Raw genomic sequence first — 16,799 nt, forward strand, 5'->3', positions numbered from 1 at the left:
AGAGAGAGAGAGAAATGAAATGAAATGAAATGTTATATTAACGTCTTCAAAAGGCCAAAGTGACCTATGAGACCAAAGTTACAACCATGTGACATCTGATACACTGTCTGGAAAAGAAAAGAGATAGCCCCACAATACATCAGTAGGGGGGAAGCTAATGCTACTAGTCAAAATGGGGTACATGAGTACATGGATACATGAATACATGAATATGGGAGGAAATGTTTTGTAAACGTTTCATACCGTCTCAGCACATTTCTATGCAACTATGACTAGATCTCATAGTATCTGTACAGATGTAGCCACTGCATGTATAGCATTCCACAATACACCATAGTACTTCTTTCATGTGATTTATGAGTACGTATGGCATGCATTTATAATGTGAATATAATCTACACAAGGCGTAGCCTGTTTCAAGATGGAAAAATCTAGCCATCAATGTCTCAAGTTACAATAGTTACACCATTTCACATGTACACATGATTTGTCTTGTTACCTGTAGCTCTTTGAAGATTTGCATTAGTTGTATGCACATTCTAGAGATCATGTCTCAAAATTCACATTAAATCCATACATTTGATACTACACTACCATATTACCTCACTTCTCGAAGTGTATCATAAAATCCACCGAATAGAATGATTTTATGCTTGTATAGAACCTGCAACACTCCCATGTATCAATTGTTGTTTTCAATTATAATTAAGCACCCCACAGACATTTCATAAAAATACAACTCTGTTTGACCCCAAAGAAGGTCCCATGCAGGAAGGTCGAACCGTTCCCAAAGCTGTTGAAGTGAAGAAACATAAAATATGCCTTCTGATGACTTAAGCAACATGAAGAAAACCAGGCCAAGCCTCACCATTCTGTGCCCTGAACGAGCGCTGGGACAGCCCTTCAGTAGCAGTTGTTCCCAAGCATTAGTATTCAAGTCAAATCTCCAAAGGTCCTGTCAAAATAGCTGACCATTTAAGGAGTGCTTACATAAGAAATCGTGAAGAACCAGCATGGCAACTATGACTCTTAACACAAGCTATCAGGAAGAAAATTTTGCTTTTCTACTATAACGAGGCTCCCTGCAGAGCTTAAGCAATCCGACCACATAAAGTGATCTCATTGAATTAAATACCTTATAATGATGAAACCTTTCCTGGTTTGGAGAGGTGAATTCACCACCTGAACAAGAACAACTTGACTTCAAAACCTTTCCGCATTTCGTAGCACAATCAACACGCAGTCCAAGTGTGTGCATGCATGCACACGTGTATACCCCCACACACGTGTGCATGTGCACGCAAGTGCATGCACACACACATGTGTGAGAGTGAGTGGGTGAGTGAGCATTTGTGTACATGTGAGCACGCGTGTTTGTGTACACGTGTATGCCCCCGCATACACATGCATGCCTGCGTGTGCATGTGCATGTGTACGTGAGTGGGGGCCTTTGCTTGTGCCCATGCATAATGCATGCGGGTGTGTCTGAGTACATGCACACCCACATGCTGTACAAGTTTTGGCAAAGCAATTTTATTATCTTTAAGAATCAATAAACTGACAGGACTACAAAATTTGTCCACAACTTTGGGACTTACCAAACACAAAAATGGTGTTCTTCCAACCAACAGCTTGATGGGCACTCCGGGGAGGGGGGCTATTAGGACTAGAAACAAGCTTCCACTCACCCTTCTCTGCATTATATCTGTAGAGATCACCATACACAAATGTCTGGAAACACAACCAGTTCAGTAGCAAACAAATATATGACCAGTAGCATGAATGTTGTCCCTAGAAAGAGGAGACTCCGAAATCAAAGAGGGATAAATTGTTACCTTATCCCCATTATAATACTCGCCTCCATATACCACGAGTTCTGATTCTTTTGTGGGGTTTATAGTTACCTGATGAAAAAGTAAGCGTATTATTCTAAGTTGCATATGTATGTATATGTCTATGTTTTACCTAAACACGTACAATATTTGCCTGATTCTCTTGATATGTATGTATATGTCTATGTTTTACCTAAACACGTACAATATTTGCCTGATTCTCTTGATATGTTAAATTTCCCACCTACACTAGCTTCTCAATGCATAGCTTCTTTTGCAAGACGGGACTGTAAAAGAAGGCGCACATCCATGTGAGGCAGATTACAGACCTAAGATTGCTAAGCCCAAATTACTGCTCCCAGCATGCTAAGCTCAAAACGCATCCTCAGATACATCTCCTTTAAAATGTGGAATGCTTCTGAAGCCTTCCCTACAAGGGATCTTCTAGACATAGCTCCCTTCCACCCTTGGGCATTGGCCAATCCTTTGATCATCTGGACTTAAAAACATAGCATAGAAAGATTAACACACTTCCCACAGAGAGCTTTGTGATGCACCTACAAATCAGCACAACCCCCAGCTGGCCAGTCCCTGTAAGGGATGGGCTAGCCAGGGCACTGAACAAGCAAACTGCAGTGGCGGGCACCCATATGTGGACAAGCTGGTGGGCAGACGCCCAAATGTGGACATGGCATCCTGGTTGGGCAGGTCGTGAAGGTTGGACAGTGACAGTAGGCGCAAATAGGCCGGAAAGGTGTTAGAAAAGTGCCTTCACCATAGTACAATGTTGGGCCAAAAGATTGAACCCTAAAAATGAGCCTAAGGGAGACTCCTTATAGATGGAAAAAAGGGGAAAATGGACAAAACCGACTGCTCTTTATAGGTGAAAAATAGGGAAACAGGACAAAACCAACCGTGTATAAGTTTGTCCCACCAAAAATATTTAGCATCTATAAATAGCCCACTTGTTCCCTCATTCCTCATTCTTGGAATCAGAGCTTTCCTTCCCTGAGCCAGTCTTCTCCTAGTCCCAAAGTTCCCACGAGGTGCAGATTACAGGACCAACTTTAGCTACAAGTTTCTTCTTCCATCTTCAGCCAGCATTATAAGTGAGCATTATCAGTGGGTGAACTATTGTACTATTGTAGCCTTGTGCTATAATGGTGAATACCTAAGCGATGATAATGATGCTAACCCACTCCTGTGTGTCACAACGAAGTGGAGGCCATGGTGGATCATAGAGAAACATGGCTATGGCTATGGCACACACACACACGCACACAAAAGAAAAAGAAAGAAAAGATATATTAACGCCTACGGAAGGCCAGATTGGCCTATGAGACAAATCTGTATACAAGTCCATGTCCTGAGTATCATGGAAAGAAAAACTGAAATGAAATGCTAATCCTAGTCATATGCAGCTCACTATGCAGTCACTGTCTAGCATGCTATAGATGTACAATCATGATAGGTGGTATACTACTAATTCCACCCAGAGGAGATGGTGGGGTGTAGTACATCATACATGGGGCATGGGGCAAGGAGGACTCTCACATCTGTTGTGCCCTGGTGTAGCCTCTGGACTCTCTCCTCCATAGCTTTGCGGTATCGCGCCTGGATCTGGGCCGACTCGGCTTGGTGGAGTAGTGGTGGTTTGCGTCCGGGTAGTCGCGGTCTCCTAGCAGCTCTGATCTCCGAGGCTCTCTGTAGTGTGAGCCCTCATCAGGAGGTAGATGATACAAGGGGAGGCGGATGTGGCTCGCTGATAGGCCTGAAGAAGCTGGTGATCTGTGGCTGGGATCTCTGGCTCTGCACCTGTTATGTCGGTGTAGCCCAAGGAGGAAAAGGCCTAAGCATCTCTGATCAGGAAACTCCATCACCCGGCTAAGTGGGCCAAAACCCTCTCTGAACAAGCAGTGGTATCTCCCTTTTATCTCATAATATACAGGGCATCTGCATATGTAATGCTCCTTTGTCTCTACCTCTTTGTGGCATAATCCGCATACACTGTCCTCTCTAGGGATCCGTGCTGCTCTCCCTGCCTCAATCTCCAAAATGTGAGAGGAAACTCTGATCTAACCAACAGTCACCCTCATAGAGTGAGACATGTGTACATCCATATAGCCTGGGCGTCTAACAAATCCATCCTCTGTGAATCAAAGGAAACGATCTATGTAGTACTACATCTTGGTGGGAAGGGGACCTGACCAAGTCTCCCTCGTGTGCATCTAGATCAAATCCTATCTTTCAACTCTATTTCTCACCTCTCAGGAGAGTGTAAAGTATGGGGAGTCATCATCATACTGGAAGGGCGGTAATCTATCCATGTCGAGCCCATGTGCTTAGAACCACTCATCTACTACAGCATACCATGATGGGTGACGGCCCTCTGTGGCAATACTCTGTGAGGACTCCATGTCTCTCTGGACCCATGTCTCTGATGCGTACGATGTAGGCTATGGTCTGAAATAGAGCTTCTACCATCATGGGGGGCCCTGCAAGCTCTGCTCTGACGGAGGACACAAACGGGGAATGATGGCATTTGGACTATCATATGCACGTTCAGTAAACAAGCTCATTTCATTCGCATGCGTAAGAAGATCAAAGTTGATCACATGGTGAAGTTGTTCACGGCGAACATCTTCAAGTATCATGGCATGCCTTCGTCTATCATTAGTGATCGTGATTCACGGATGATGAGTTTACTTTGGAGAGGGTTGTTTGACAACATGGGTACAACTCTCAAGTTTTCATCATCGTTTCATCCACAGACAAATGGGCAGTCGGAAGAGGCTAATTCCACAGTGTTAGATCTTCTCAAGTGTTATGTGTCAGAGCACAAGCAACAATGGGAAAAGTATCTTCCTTTGGTGGAGTTCGCTTATAACAACACCATCCATACCTCGACGGGCAAGGCGCCTTTTGAGATTGTGGAAGGAGGGAAGAAGGTACCACCCATTTTGCACACAAAGGATAAGATCTTTGAGGCTAACTAGTATGTGGAGATTATGGATGAAGCTTATAGGAGAGTTAAGTTGGCACTCCAAAAGACTCAGCAAAAGCAAAAGAAGGCAGCAGACTGTCACAGACGTGCATTAGAGTTTGCATTCGGTGATTGGGTTCTTTTGCAATTTGAGAAAGCTAGGCTCAAAAAGATGAAGGGTAAAGAGCGTTTATTCCGTAAGTTGAGCGTGTGCTATTATGGACCTTTTCACGTATTGAAAAAGATTGGTGAGGTGGCCTATTGTTTGAAGCTACCAGATCACTGGAGGATTCACAATGTACTCTTGCTACGGCTCATTCAAGTTCAGCAAAGCATAGGTCTGAAGCATTGCCTAATGCTCAAGAGGGGGGTAGCACCTCCGCTCCCTTGATACAGACAAGCTCAGATGACATCTAGAGGTCGCTTAGTGCAACTTTTGTCTCACCCGAAGGTACTGATGACAACTGACAGTACATCTGCTTATGGGACTTCTATGATATATGTGTACTAGTCACATTGGATGTTGTGGTTGTGTATGGTTCACAGTGGTATACAACTTGGACTATTACTACACCATTGATTTGCAGTGAATGTTGTTACATATGCGTGGCTTAGAGAGATTGGGACGTTGATCTTGCCATATTGTACATTTCACTTTTAGTTGGATCACATGGCTGATATCTTACTGTATTGGGCAACCTTTGTTATCAGTGTGGTTCCGCTTTGGATATCTTGATGTATCACCAGATTGCAATCGAGGACGCTTGCCATTTTTCAAGAGGGGGGTATGTCATGACCCTGTGAAATTGGTGCAGCATAAGTGTGAGCATGGTGGTTAGTGAGCAAGATAAATATTTTAAAGATTCATACTTGGGGCTAAGGTTTATTAACCCATGTGTGGACAACCCCAAGTGTGAATGGGGACCAAGGAATTAAAGTACATAAGGTTTTATAACCTTGGGTGGCCCCTAGGAAAGTTTTAAACCTTTAAGTGGCCCCTAGGATAATTAGGGGGGGGGGGCTACTCTACTTTTGGAGTACACGCCTCCCTATCTCTCTCTCTATCTCTTGCTTTTTGGAAAACAGTGCTGGAGGGGGCAGCGTGGAATTGGTTTTTTCTGAGAAAAACAGACATAGGCAAGCTGCGCTCCTTTTATGCTTGCTTTTGGAGGGACTGTAGGCAAGCAACGCTGATTGGAGGCTTGGAAAAACAGTTAGGAGGAGCTCCACGCTGCTAGCCACAGAAGGAGATACAGTCGGGCTATGCTGCAAAGTACAGAGGTACTGTCAGGTTGTGCTGCAGAGAACAAAGGCTGCTGTGCGGCGCTACAGCGCACGTTTCATGCGAACGAGGCTTTTTGGCCTCAGATGGGTAGCAGACGCAACAAAGAGTTTTTCTCAACACACATGCCTTCCCATAGCAGGGATTCTGTGAGGTACTTTCAGGATTCACAGGGTGAGGTTCAGATTGAGCCTGATAAGGTGAGGGGTATTGCTTCAGATTTTTATCGATCTTTGTTGACTGCAGAGGTGCCCTCTCCTCAGAGAGATGTGGCACAGTAGAAAGTTTGGGAGTGCATGCCCAGGCTCATTACAAATGCTATGTGTTCTTCCCTGGATGCCTCTTTCTCGAAGGATGAATTCCTTCACGCACTGCATGCTCTTTCCAGTGGTTCATGACCAGGGGATGATGGTCTTTCTCCCGCCTTCTTTATTCTTTTTTGGGATCATATTGGAGATGCTATCACTGTTGCCCTTCAGGAAATGTGGTTGTCGGGTACGATGCCGCCATACCTCACGGAGCGGCTGATTCACCTTATCCCAAGAGTGGGGACAAGACTGACATCAAGCAATGAAGGCCCATCACCCTCCTTGGATCTGCATATAAAATCTTAGCTAAAGCCTTGAGTATAAGGTTGCAGTCGATTCTCCAAAGGACTATCCATGATACACAGAATGGGTTCCTCCAAGGAAGGAGTATATTTGATAACATCTTTTCTTTCTGGGAAGTTGTCGAGTCGGCAAAGTCTAGTCAGCAGCCTCTTGCCATTCTTTTGCTTGATTTTGAAAAGCTTATGACAAAGTGGATTGGGATTTTTTGGAGGGCACTATGGCACACATGGGGTTTTCCCAAATTTGGATCAGAGGGGTGTCCTGCCTATACAGGGAGGCTCATAGCACTGTTTTAGCTTGTGGGGGGCGTGGCAAGCGTTTTCAGATTTCCCGTTCAGTGAGGCAGGGCTGTCCCCTCGCCCCTTTACTGTACCTCATTGTAGCTAAGGCTATGAGCAGGTTTCTTTGGGCTGCCCCTGGTGTTGTGGGTCTCAAGCTGCCTTTATGCACGGAGGAAGAGTTTTTGGACTCTGAGTTAGCAGATGATAGGGCGTTGTTCCTTGAGGCTTCACATGCTTGTTTATGTGCTTTCCAGACAGCCTTGGAGGCCTTTTGTTTGGCAGTAGGAGCTACTATCAATTGGCATAAGTCAGTTGGTTTTTGGATCAGTGATTCTCCTCTTGCAGATTGGGGTACAAATGTTGGTTTTACTTGGATTGAGAGAGGATGCTCTACCAGATACCTTGGTTGTCAGGTGGGCGTTGACATCTCCCCTACACAACAGTTTGCTCCAGTGCTCTTAAGCATTAAAAGCAAACTTCATCACTGGAGTAGAAGGAAGCTCGACTTGGCCTCTAGAACTTTGGTGGTTAACCAAGTTTTGCTAGCCACGGCTTGGTTTATCGCTTTGTGCTGGATTTTTCTTAAGGGCTGCATTGGCCAGCTTCGTCGCCTTATTCGGAACTTTCTTTGGTCAGGGCTTGATGGAAAGGCACACACCAGGGCCACAGTTGCTTGGGAAACCATTATCGGGCCTAAGAAGAAAGGGGGATTGAATATCATTGACCCTGAGGTGCAATGTAAGGCTTTGCTTTGTAAGCTTGTTGTTAGGGGATTTCTTCCGGGCACTGAGCCGTGGAAGGACTTTCTCATGCAGCAGATCACGAAGTGTGTCCCTGTTCGCGAAGGTGACTGGACTCTCAACTCATGCTTTATTTTTTCGGATGCAGTTCACCGCTCCCCTTCATCCCCCCTGGTTAGGTCCCTCCTACGGGCCTGGGACTGCCTCAGGAGTTTTTTGGTACACATCCCCCCACGTTCAGCGGAGGAAGCTAACCGGCAACCCATTCTGTGGAATGATTTGATCTTAGATGTGCATGGAGGACTCTTGGGCAGCTATGCATATTCTTTGGGCTGGCTGGGAGACCCTATGCCCACAGTGCTGGCTTGGAAGAGGCTTCAGAGCCTCACCGAGGTGCAGAGATTGGATTTCACGCGAGAGGCTCTAGCCGGAGGATTGCCCAGATTGATGTAGCCATTCCCAACCACTGGATTACTGGATCTTTCTTGGAAGGCCGTCATCATTCTTGATTTGGGGTTTTTTCTGGGACAGGTGTTCCTCTTCAAGGTATGGGTCTCCCCTTGCCTAGGGAGGATGATGTACCGGTCTTTTTTTCTGTACAAGATGGATGGCAGCTGGAGAGATGTGACGTGCAGGACCTTATTGAGGGCCCCCAGATTCGTCCAGTCTGAGTTGTTTGCAGGTTAGGGAAGCACATCTTTGTTGACCCCCCCAGGGATGATCACAGAGTGTTAGCCTTTGGTTGTATGGTGGCTGCCCTATCAGACATTTGCATTGAGAGCCCGGTGAGTGGGAGTGGAAGGATGCTTGTAACCCTTTGAAAAGCATGGCTTTTTTCAGTTATACGGTGCGGAATGCCAGACATCTTATCTTGGGACACATTTAGAGTGTCCCTACTCTTAGACCCCATTGGGAATCTTACGGCATTTCGACTGACATTCAGAGGGTATTTTGGCGGAGATTGTGGCATTCTTATAGCAAGCCACAGATTTCCTCCTTTATCTGGGTTTCTCTTCATGGTGGTCTGGCCACCAATCAGTGGAGGTCTGTTTTACTGGTGCTTGCCCAGCATGCCCTAGATGTGCAGGAGTTTCGGAGTCAGTTTACCATTGTTTATGGGAATGCAGGGAAGCACAGAGGGTTTGGTCTGGGTAGAATTAAGAGGGATGCTATCATTTCTTTTGGTTCTATCATTTGGTTGACACAGTCTGGGCCTCAGCTGAGATTCGAGGGGACTGACAGGAGCTTGGCCATTATGGTTAGGCAAGGAGTTGCTCGGCAATGTTGTCTTCAGGATTCGCCACTTTCACACTTTGTCCCTCTGACACAGAGGTTAGACAACTCTTGGGAGATTATTGCTAGCATCTCAGCCTGGAATATCTGGAAGGCTAGATACATTGAGGCCATTGAGGGTACTCCCATTCTTGTTTCTCAGTGTCTTTGCAGAATTTGGAGTGATATTATTCACACCATTATGGCTACCTGGGCCAGAATCCAAGGATCTTCGAGGGTTGCGGAGAGGAAGCGCGGCCAATTTATGAGAGAGTGGGACATTGGTATCTTTTTCACATCCTCTCATTCGGGACCCTATTGGCAGCACAGGGCTCCTGATTGGTTGAGATCTCCACCTTGCTTGGTGTGAAATCTCCATTTTGTAAAAAAAATTCATACTTAATAGAAGTCTCCTTTCTACAAAAAAAAAAAATTGTCTATCAAATCCAAGAGGGGGATGACCTGATCGTCGAGGTTGCTGAATGCGGGCGCCTTAACGCGGAATACGCCACCACTGGCTCCGCCGAGCCACAGGAAGACCAGGTTATCACTTTACTGAACAAGTTTCCGCCTAGTTTCTTTACTTTTGTAACACAGACCGTTAATTTAGAACCTATGCCTAACCTATATGAGTGCAAGCGCCAACTCTTGCGCTTCGCTCGGTTGCATGACCAGTTTCATCCCAAGAAGTCCCCTTCTTCCTCCTCTACTCAAGAGGGGGACCTTGTGTCCAATACCACCTCTACTCAAAAAGGGCAGCAAGGGAATGGGAACAGCAACTCAGGTAATCAAGGTAAACCTCAAGGCAACAATACTGATCCCAAAAACCCTTCCTCAACACCCACTCCCCACTGGCAGAATATTCCCAAAAAGAATAGATTCTGCACTCATTGCCAAATACCTCGACATGTTGATGATGAGTGTGGCATTAAAGCCAAGGAAAATAGAGGTAACAACCCCAACAAGACTAACTCGAATCGCCAAAACAACCGAGGTGGCAGCAATGCCCAAATTGGTGGTTGCAGGGTTCCCCACCAAGGAACCAGCAACAAGGCAATGGTACAAATTTGCTTGGATCCTCTCCGTGGTGGTGACCCACTAGTCAGGTTGCTCAAGGTCCCCCCCTCCCCCCAGTCAATCTCTTTTGCCACCCCGGAAGAGATGTCTGATTGATCATCACTTACACCACATCCTGGCCCCTCGGCCAATGTCGCTCAAGTCACATTTGAGGTTGACTTTGGCCACTCTTCCAGAAGGAAGAAGAAACAAAGACCTCGACGAGGCTGTTGACGTGTGAAAGCATCTACCTTCGTTCAGATCTGTCAGTTACCTAATCATCCTCCTGTACCCATCATCGAAGCCCACCCAACTCTTCCCTGTGGCCATCCGGTCACTTGGGTAGTTGACAGTGGAGCTACACACCATATGGTACGCAATGCTGACATTTTCATCTCTCAACGTCCTGCTAAGGGTGAAGTTCGATGTGGCAACAACACACTGATGCCCATCAAATCTGTTGGCACCGTCTTATTTGACACTAACACAGACCCAACCACGCAACTTTGGACAATGTTTATCTTGTACCTAACTTGGGCCTCAACTTACTTTCTGTATCCCCAACTCCCTCCTTGAATGGGTCTGTTTACTACATGCTCATTGTAGATGACTATTCGAGGTACATGTGGGTGTATTTCCTGAAGCATAAACCAATACTTTTCCACGTGGGTTCGTTTAGTCACTAACCAAATGGGCATCTCAATTGGGATTGCTCGCACTGACAATGGTGGTGAGTTTATCTCCCATCAATTTACCGAGTTCTTGCAAGAGCAGGGCGTTCAACGCCAACTCACCTCCACACCGATCACTCCATTGCACACATGGCATCGTCCAAAGCCAGCGCAAAGCCTAATGATCATATGAACCTCAGAGTTGCAAGTTGTCATCCTTCCTTCCTGTCAACCTCTTCACTGAAAACCTTGCCATGTCTCTGATTCCGCTCCACTTCTCGTGCTAAGACCTGTGCATCTGTTCCACTTTGCCCACTAGCCTTCATGCCCTATCCCTGAACACTACAATGGTCTCCTTCCCGAGGTTGATCCTGGCATCCTTGCTCCACACCCTTGGAACCGTTTTCCCAAGAGCCTTCCTTGGTATGCCCCAAACGGCATACCGACCCTCAGGGCTGCCATTCCCTTGGGTTCTACTAACACTTACCAGCCCCATGGTATTTCTATCCCCACTGTGTTACTCTCCTTGGACCTCAGCACTTAGTCTTGTTGAGCTTGATTCCAATACAATGTTGCGTGGTCACCACACCACCTTAAGATCAAGACACGGGCAATAGGTTTCATTCATGCGAGTTGCAGTAAGGGTGGGTGGAACACGTGCAGCAACAGTATCTCAAAATCAGCCTGAAGCTCTAATACCATGTCACATGCACGGAAACTCAGTGTCTTCTTTCAGCCCTAAGTATGGACCTTGATGGAAATCACCACCAAAGACACACACACACACAGCTGTATTTCAGTATGTTATATATAGTACACAAATTATACATGATCTATGGCCTGTTTCCTACCAAAACAGCCAACCAAAGGTGACTCTTGACTTACCTTGTCTATCTATGACCTAACCTCCAAATAGGAGTGAGATCAATAAAGCAAAACACTGCTCAGCCTATATAGCTTTCCAACATGCTGGTCGGTTTGCTGTAGCCTGTAGGGCTGTCGGCCTGTTGCTGCTTCTCCACGACTCGAATAAACACCTAACAATAAAGCGCCTTTCACATATGTGGTCGCCTCCTAGATGCCTGTCGACTGCTGTCTAGTCCTCATATGGCTGGTTGGCTTGGACACGGGGCCTCCTTGGCCCCTAGGGCGGCCCATAAGGGCTGCCTGTCATGTGCACAGTGTGTATCTACCGTGTGCTACACGCACACAAGACTAGCTTCAAGGTTTGGGGAAGCTTGGAGCGGCTGATTGGCGAGCTGAGTTAGGGATAGACTAACGGGCGGGCACCCAAGTATGGATGGGCGGGCGCCCAAGTGTGGACGCCTGATGACCGGCCAAGAACCTATAAAAGGGTGGCCAAGGTTAGTCATTAGTCACATAGAGTCTCGCATGATTTGTGAGAGCTCTATGGTCTGGAGCCTGGATCTAGTGCAGACGTGCACCTGCTTTATGCAGCCGAGGCCGACAGCAGTCTCGAGACCCGCGAGGGTAGCTTCGTGGCGGTATGGGACGTCACGAGGTAGAGATTGGTCGGTACGTCCATCTAGTTAGCTCAGCTCGTGGCTCGGTGGGGACAGCCAAGTCTTGTGGGCTTGCCCACGGCTGTCGATGTTGGGAGGTGAGTCAGGCTTGCACCCCTTCTTGTTTGTTTGGTTTGTTAGCAGGTTTCAAGTCTCGTACCAGGAGCGTTCTACGAGGAGATCCTATGGGATTTTGACAGTGGTATCAGAGCGTGCCTCGTGAACGAGCAAGTCGGTAGGTAGAGGAGATGAGGTCGAAGAAAAGGTATGAGTTCAAGAAGCTTGCTGTTTTTTATCTATGCATACTGCTGTTTTTCATATTAGTATGTTGCTTTTTAATCGAAGAAACCTGTGATGAGGGTGTAGGTGGTTTGTTAGCAAGAAGAAGGTTGGATGCGTTTTTGCAGTCGTATGGACTGTTGAGAGAGAGAGTGTGATATGCAGCGGAAGTCTTTGTATTGGTTGATCCTGTCACACAATATGCTCACACCGTCTTCTGTATCGTGAGTTTAGCAATCCATTTCATTACTTCAAACTTTAAAGAGATGAGAGAGAGATAGATGAGAACTGTACACCAGATGGGGTCCCGAATTACCCACTGAAGGGCCCCCTATCCCAATAACGAGATAGTATTTGCTTTATTACTTTAGAGAGAATGACTTTGGACTGTAGATAAGCCGAACGCAAGATCTCGGAGGATCGGAGAGCGGCTGATCTGTGCACTGCTGTAGAAACACCTCAATGACTTGATCTTGAGCCTATGCACTCTTCCCAAGGGCATGAGGAAGGGCTGCACACCTGAGGCTCAAAGAAGAAGAAGGTGGACTGTTCTACACACTGTTAGAATGCTGAAAACACATATGAATGCTGAGTTACCTTCACCAGATGACTGCTGAATGTGTTGATGATGCATAGAAGGCTGGACACTGATGCAAACAACAGTTTCAAGGCTGGAAACTGCTGTAGACTGCTGATTCAGGGCTGGATACTGCTGTGGACAGAAACGCAGGCCTGTAGGAGTGTTGATGGACTGAAACGCAGCAGTTTTGGGGCTGCTGGACAGAAGCTGCAGGGTACTGAGGCTGCTGGACAGAAAACGCAGAGGTCTTCTGCTGCTGGACAGAAAACGCAGGTGTCTGGAGGCTGCAAACTGGCGTTGAACTGAAGATGAACTGTGGACTGAATCAGGGCCTGAACTGAGTGCTGAATTCAGGGCTGAATGAGACTGAAGGCAAGCACCTAGGGCTGGGCTGAAGCTATGGATCTCAAGGGCTGGAGAAGAAAGCTTATGGGGATTACAATGAATATCTTTCAATTAATCTAGGATGATAATTCCTAGAATATGGTAGGAAGTCCTCTTTTCATGCTTTGAATGAAATTATTTTATGCGTAATTTTTATAAAAATTTTGCCATAGCTCCGCTGCTATGACTGATAAATCTCAATTTTTCTAAGGGTTGGATTAGTCTTGGGCTGAAAGCAAGAAAGAGGAGAGCTCTTAGCACAATGAAGACTGAATGAGGAAAAGAGGCTCTAGGCAAGCCTATTTATACTAACTGGAGGTTGGTCATTTAATAAAGTTAATATTTATAAATGCCCAATAATGCAAATAATGATAAATAAATACTAATAAATATGGGAAAAATACCAGATAAATCCCAGTAAATTCCCTAAGGCTTTGGGGATGTTTTAAATGATGCACAGGCATATGTATGCATATTATGCAAGATGCAGAGTGCGTTCTGATGCAAACCCTAAGGCTTCTACTGACTCTACATGCATGAATGATTCTCTCCAAGTGGGTTAAGGGACTTGACTGACTGACTGACCCACTAAGGCTGAGGAATGACCTACGTAGCTCGTGCCTGACTTATCCTGGACTGAGGATGTACAATGGGGTCACGGCGTACGACAAATATCATCCTATTGGGTTCTAAAACTGTACAACTGCTGCACTTCTGATGATGAGCCATCTTGTCACCATGCACTGAGTGCAGAGTGCATGTGACATTCCCTCCTGATTAGCTTGGCGGCAGGTTCATGGCTTCCAAGTAGTCCGCCAATAACTGGGGGTACTCCTGGAAGAACTCCTCGTCGAGCCATACGGCTTCGTGGGTGCCTCGATCTCGGAACTTCGTATAGAACTGACGAATCCGTCAACCGGAACCATGCTTCCATCGATGAAGAAGGATCTGCTCAGGCTCAATAACTTCTGCCTCGTCTACCACGTCTGGCTGCTGTTCATCTGAAACATCAAACACTTCTGGACCAACATATGGTTTTAGCCAAGAAACATGGAAAACATCATGCATTGTCCAACTGGCAGGCAACTTTAACTTCATTGAGACATCACTTATCTTCTTAACTATTGGAAAAGGGCCAAAACTACGGAATGAAAGCTTGGGACAACGTTTGCCCACTTGTTTCAATCTCTGCTTCATGATACGCAAATAGACCCAATCCCCTTCCTTGAAGTGGACATCTCGTCTAGATTTATTTGCCTGTCTGCTATATGCTTCCTGAGCTTTGGTCAAGCGGTCTTTGACTGACTCAATGATCTCGGAAAATGCTTCCGTGGTTTTATTAGCCTCTCAAGATGGAGACACCATTCTCGTCAAAAGAGAAGAAAAACGGCGACCAAAGGCTGCTTCATATGGAGTCCGTCCGAACACTGGATGAATGCGTGTCGTTCAAGATAGCTTGGACCAACGGAAGATAGTGCTCCCATTTGGACTGCTGGTCATGACAGTATGACTTGAGGACATCAAAGGCCAACTGATTATAAATTTCTGTCTGGCCATCTGTCTGGGGATGGAATGCACTAGACAACTGCAACTTAGTTCCAAAGTTTTCAAATAATGCCCTCCAGAAATGCGAGGTAAACTTGGAATCTCTGTCTGATGTTATGGTGCTAGGCAAACCACAAATTGAATACCAATGCTTGAGAAACAGACGGGCTACGTCCTCGGCTGTGGCCGTATGCTTGCATGGGATGAGCATGCAGAACTTACTAAAGCGATCCACAATGGTAAAACACTGAGTGTTACGGGATCCAGTGGATGCTGGTAGAGGCCCTACAAAGTCCATAGATATGTCGATGAAAGGTCCGTCGAGGATAGGCAAAGGTTGAAGTAAACATGCCTTCTTTGTATGGGGAACCTTGACTTTTTGACAAATCTTACAGGCTTGTACATGTGCATAGACATCACGCCTCATCTTTGGCCAATAAAAGGACCGTTCTAATTTCTCGAGGGTACTGTTGATACCCCTATGTCCTCCAACTAAGGAGTCATGGGCATCGTGGAGAAGAGCGGAACGCTTTTCCCGAGTAACACAGAGACGGTTCTTGTAGAACAACCAACCGTTCTGTACTGAATAGTGGCCAGGCTCAGAAGTGAGGGCCAAACTATACTGAGTACCAAACTCAGGGGAGTCGACATATTGGTTTTTCATACTATCCAAGTCCTTCCCCGTGATTTCGAGAATGGTAGCTTCTTGGACTGCCTGGATGCTGGACTTTCGACTAAGAGCATCTGCTACTGGGTTATGCTTACCAGGGATGTATTCAATCATACCTCCAAACTGTTGGAAGATTTGACTCCACCTGGCCTGTCGATCACTCCACTGGGCACTTGGCATAGTTTGAAGCCACTTAAGTGCTTGGTGGTCTGTTTTCACTGTGAAAGCCTGTCCATAAAGAAAAGGCTTCCAATGTTTGAGCGCTGTGATCACACCCAAAAGCTCTTTGTCATATACCGAATAATTCTTTTCGGCAACATCCAACTTTCTGCTGTAATAAGCCACGGGTCTATTGTCCTGCTGGAGGACTGCACCGATGGCTACATTGCTGGCATCGGTGATGACCTCGAAAGGTTCGTCCCATGATGCTAACTTTAATACAGGTGCTTCTGAGGCAGCTTTCTGGAGTGCACGGAATGCATCAAGTGCCTTACCTGTAACTGAGACTTTCTGCTTGCGAGTCTTCACCCCCTTGAGCAAGTCGGTAAGAGGTGCTGCAAGGTTGGAAAACTGAGGGACATGTGTGCTATAGGCCTGACAAAGACCTACGAATGAACGGATTTCTTGGGCGGTCTTAGGAATGTCCCAATCTAAGATCTCCTGAACCTTTGAGGGGTCCAGTCTAATCCCATCGGAACCGATGATGTAGCCCAAATACTGAACTTCCTTAACACCAAAGATAGACTTTTTGGCGTTTATGTAGAGCTGATTATCTCGCAAAAGTTGCAAGACTTTCTCCACATCTTTCTCATGCTGCTCCGCAGTGGCTGAGAAGACTAGTATGTCATCAAGGAATATGAAAACACACTTCCCAATGTGGACTGCGAAAATCCTAGACATCATCTTATTGAACGTTGCTGGTGCATTTGTAAGCCCAAAAGGCATGACTAGGAACTCGTAGTGACCACGCTCTGTCCTGAAAGCTGTTTTTGGAATGTCAGCTTCAAAAATGCGGACCTGATGGTAACCACTCTTGAGGTCGATCTTAGTGAAAAACTTAGCACCGTCTAAACGCTCCAAAATGTACTCT

At 46.1% G+C, this 16,799-nt stretch overlaps 1 protein-coding gene across 2 annotated transcripts in view; it reads right to left on the reverse strand.

Annotated features, from left to right (window-relative positions):
- Positions 1 to 16,799, reverse strand: part of LOC147612193 (Galactose oxidase/kelch repeat superfamily protein) — a 107,115-nt gene that overhangs the window by 71,237 nt on the left and 19,079 nt on the right. For both annotated transcript variants that reach the window (XM_086784083.1, XM_086784082.1), the window contains 5 exons: positions 1,836 to 1,904; positions 1,599 to 1,731; positions 1,136 to 1,182; positions 869 to 955; positions 603 to 664 (listed from right to left, as the gene is read on the reverse strand). In XM_086784083.1, the coding sequence (XP_086640209.1) occupies positions 603 to 664; positions 869 to 955; positions 1,136 to 1,182; positions 1,599 to 1,731; positions 1,836 to 1,904 (398 nt within the window). The remainder of the gene's footprint in view (positions 1 to 602; positions 665 to 868; positions 956 to 1,135; positions 1,183 to 1,598; positions 1,732 to 1,835; positions 1,905 to 16,799) is intronic.

This window comes from Cibotium barometz, chromosome 46 (genome assembly GCF_041138505.1).
Source record: "Cibotium barometz isolate CiBa-2024 chromosome 46, ASM4113850v1, whole genome shotgun sequence".
NCBI classification, from domain to species: Eukaryota; Viridiplantae; Streptophyta; class Polypodiopsida; order Cyatheales; family Cibotiaceae; genus Cibotium; species Cibotium barometz.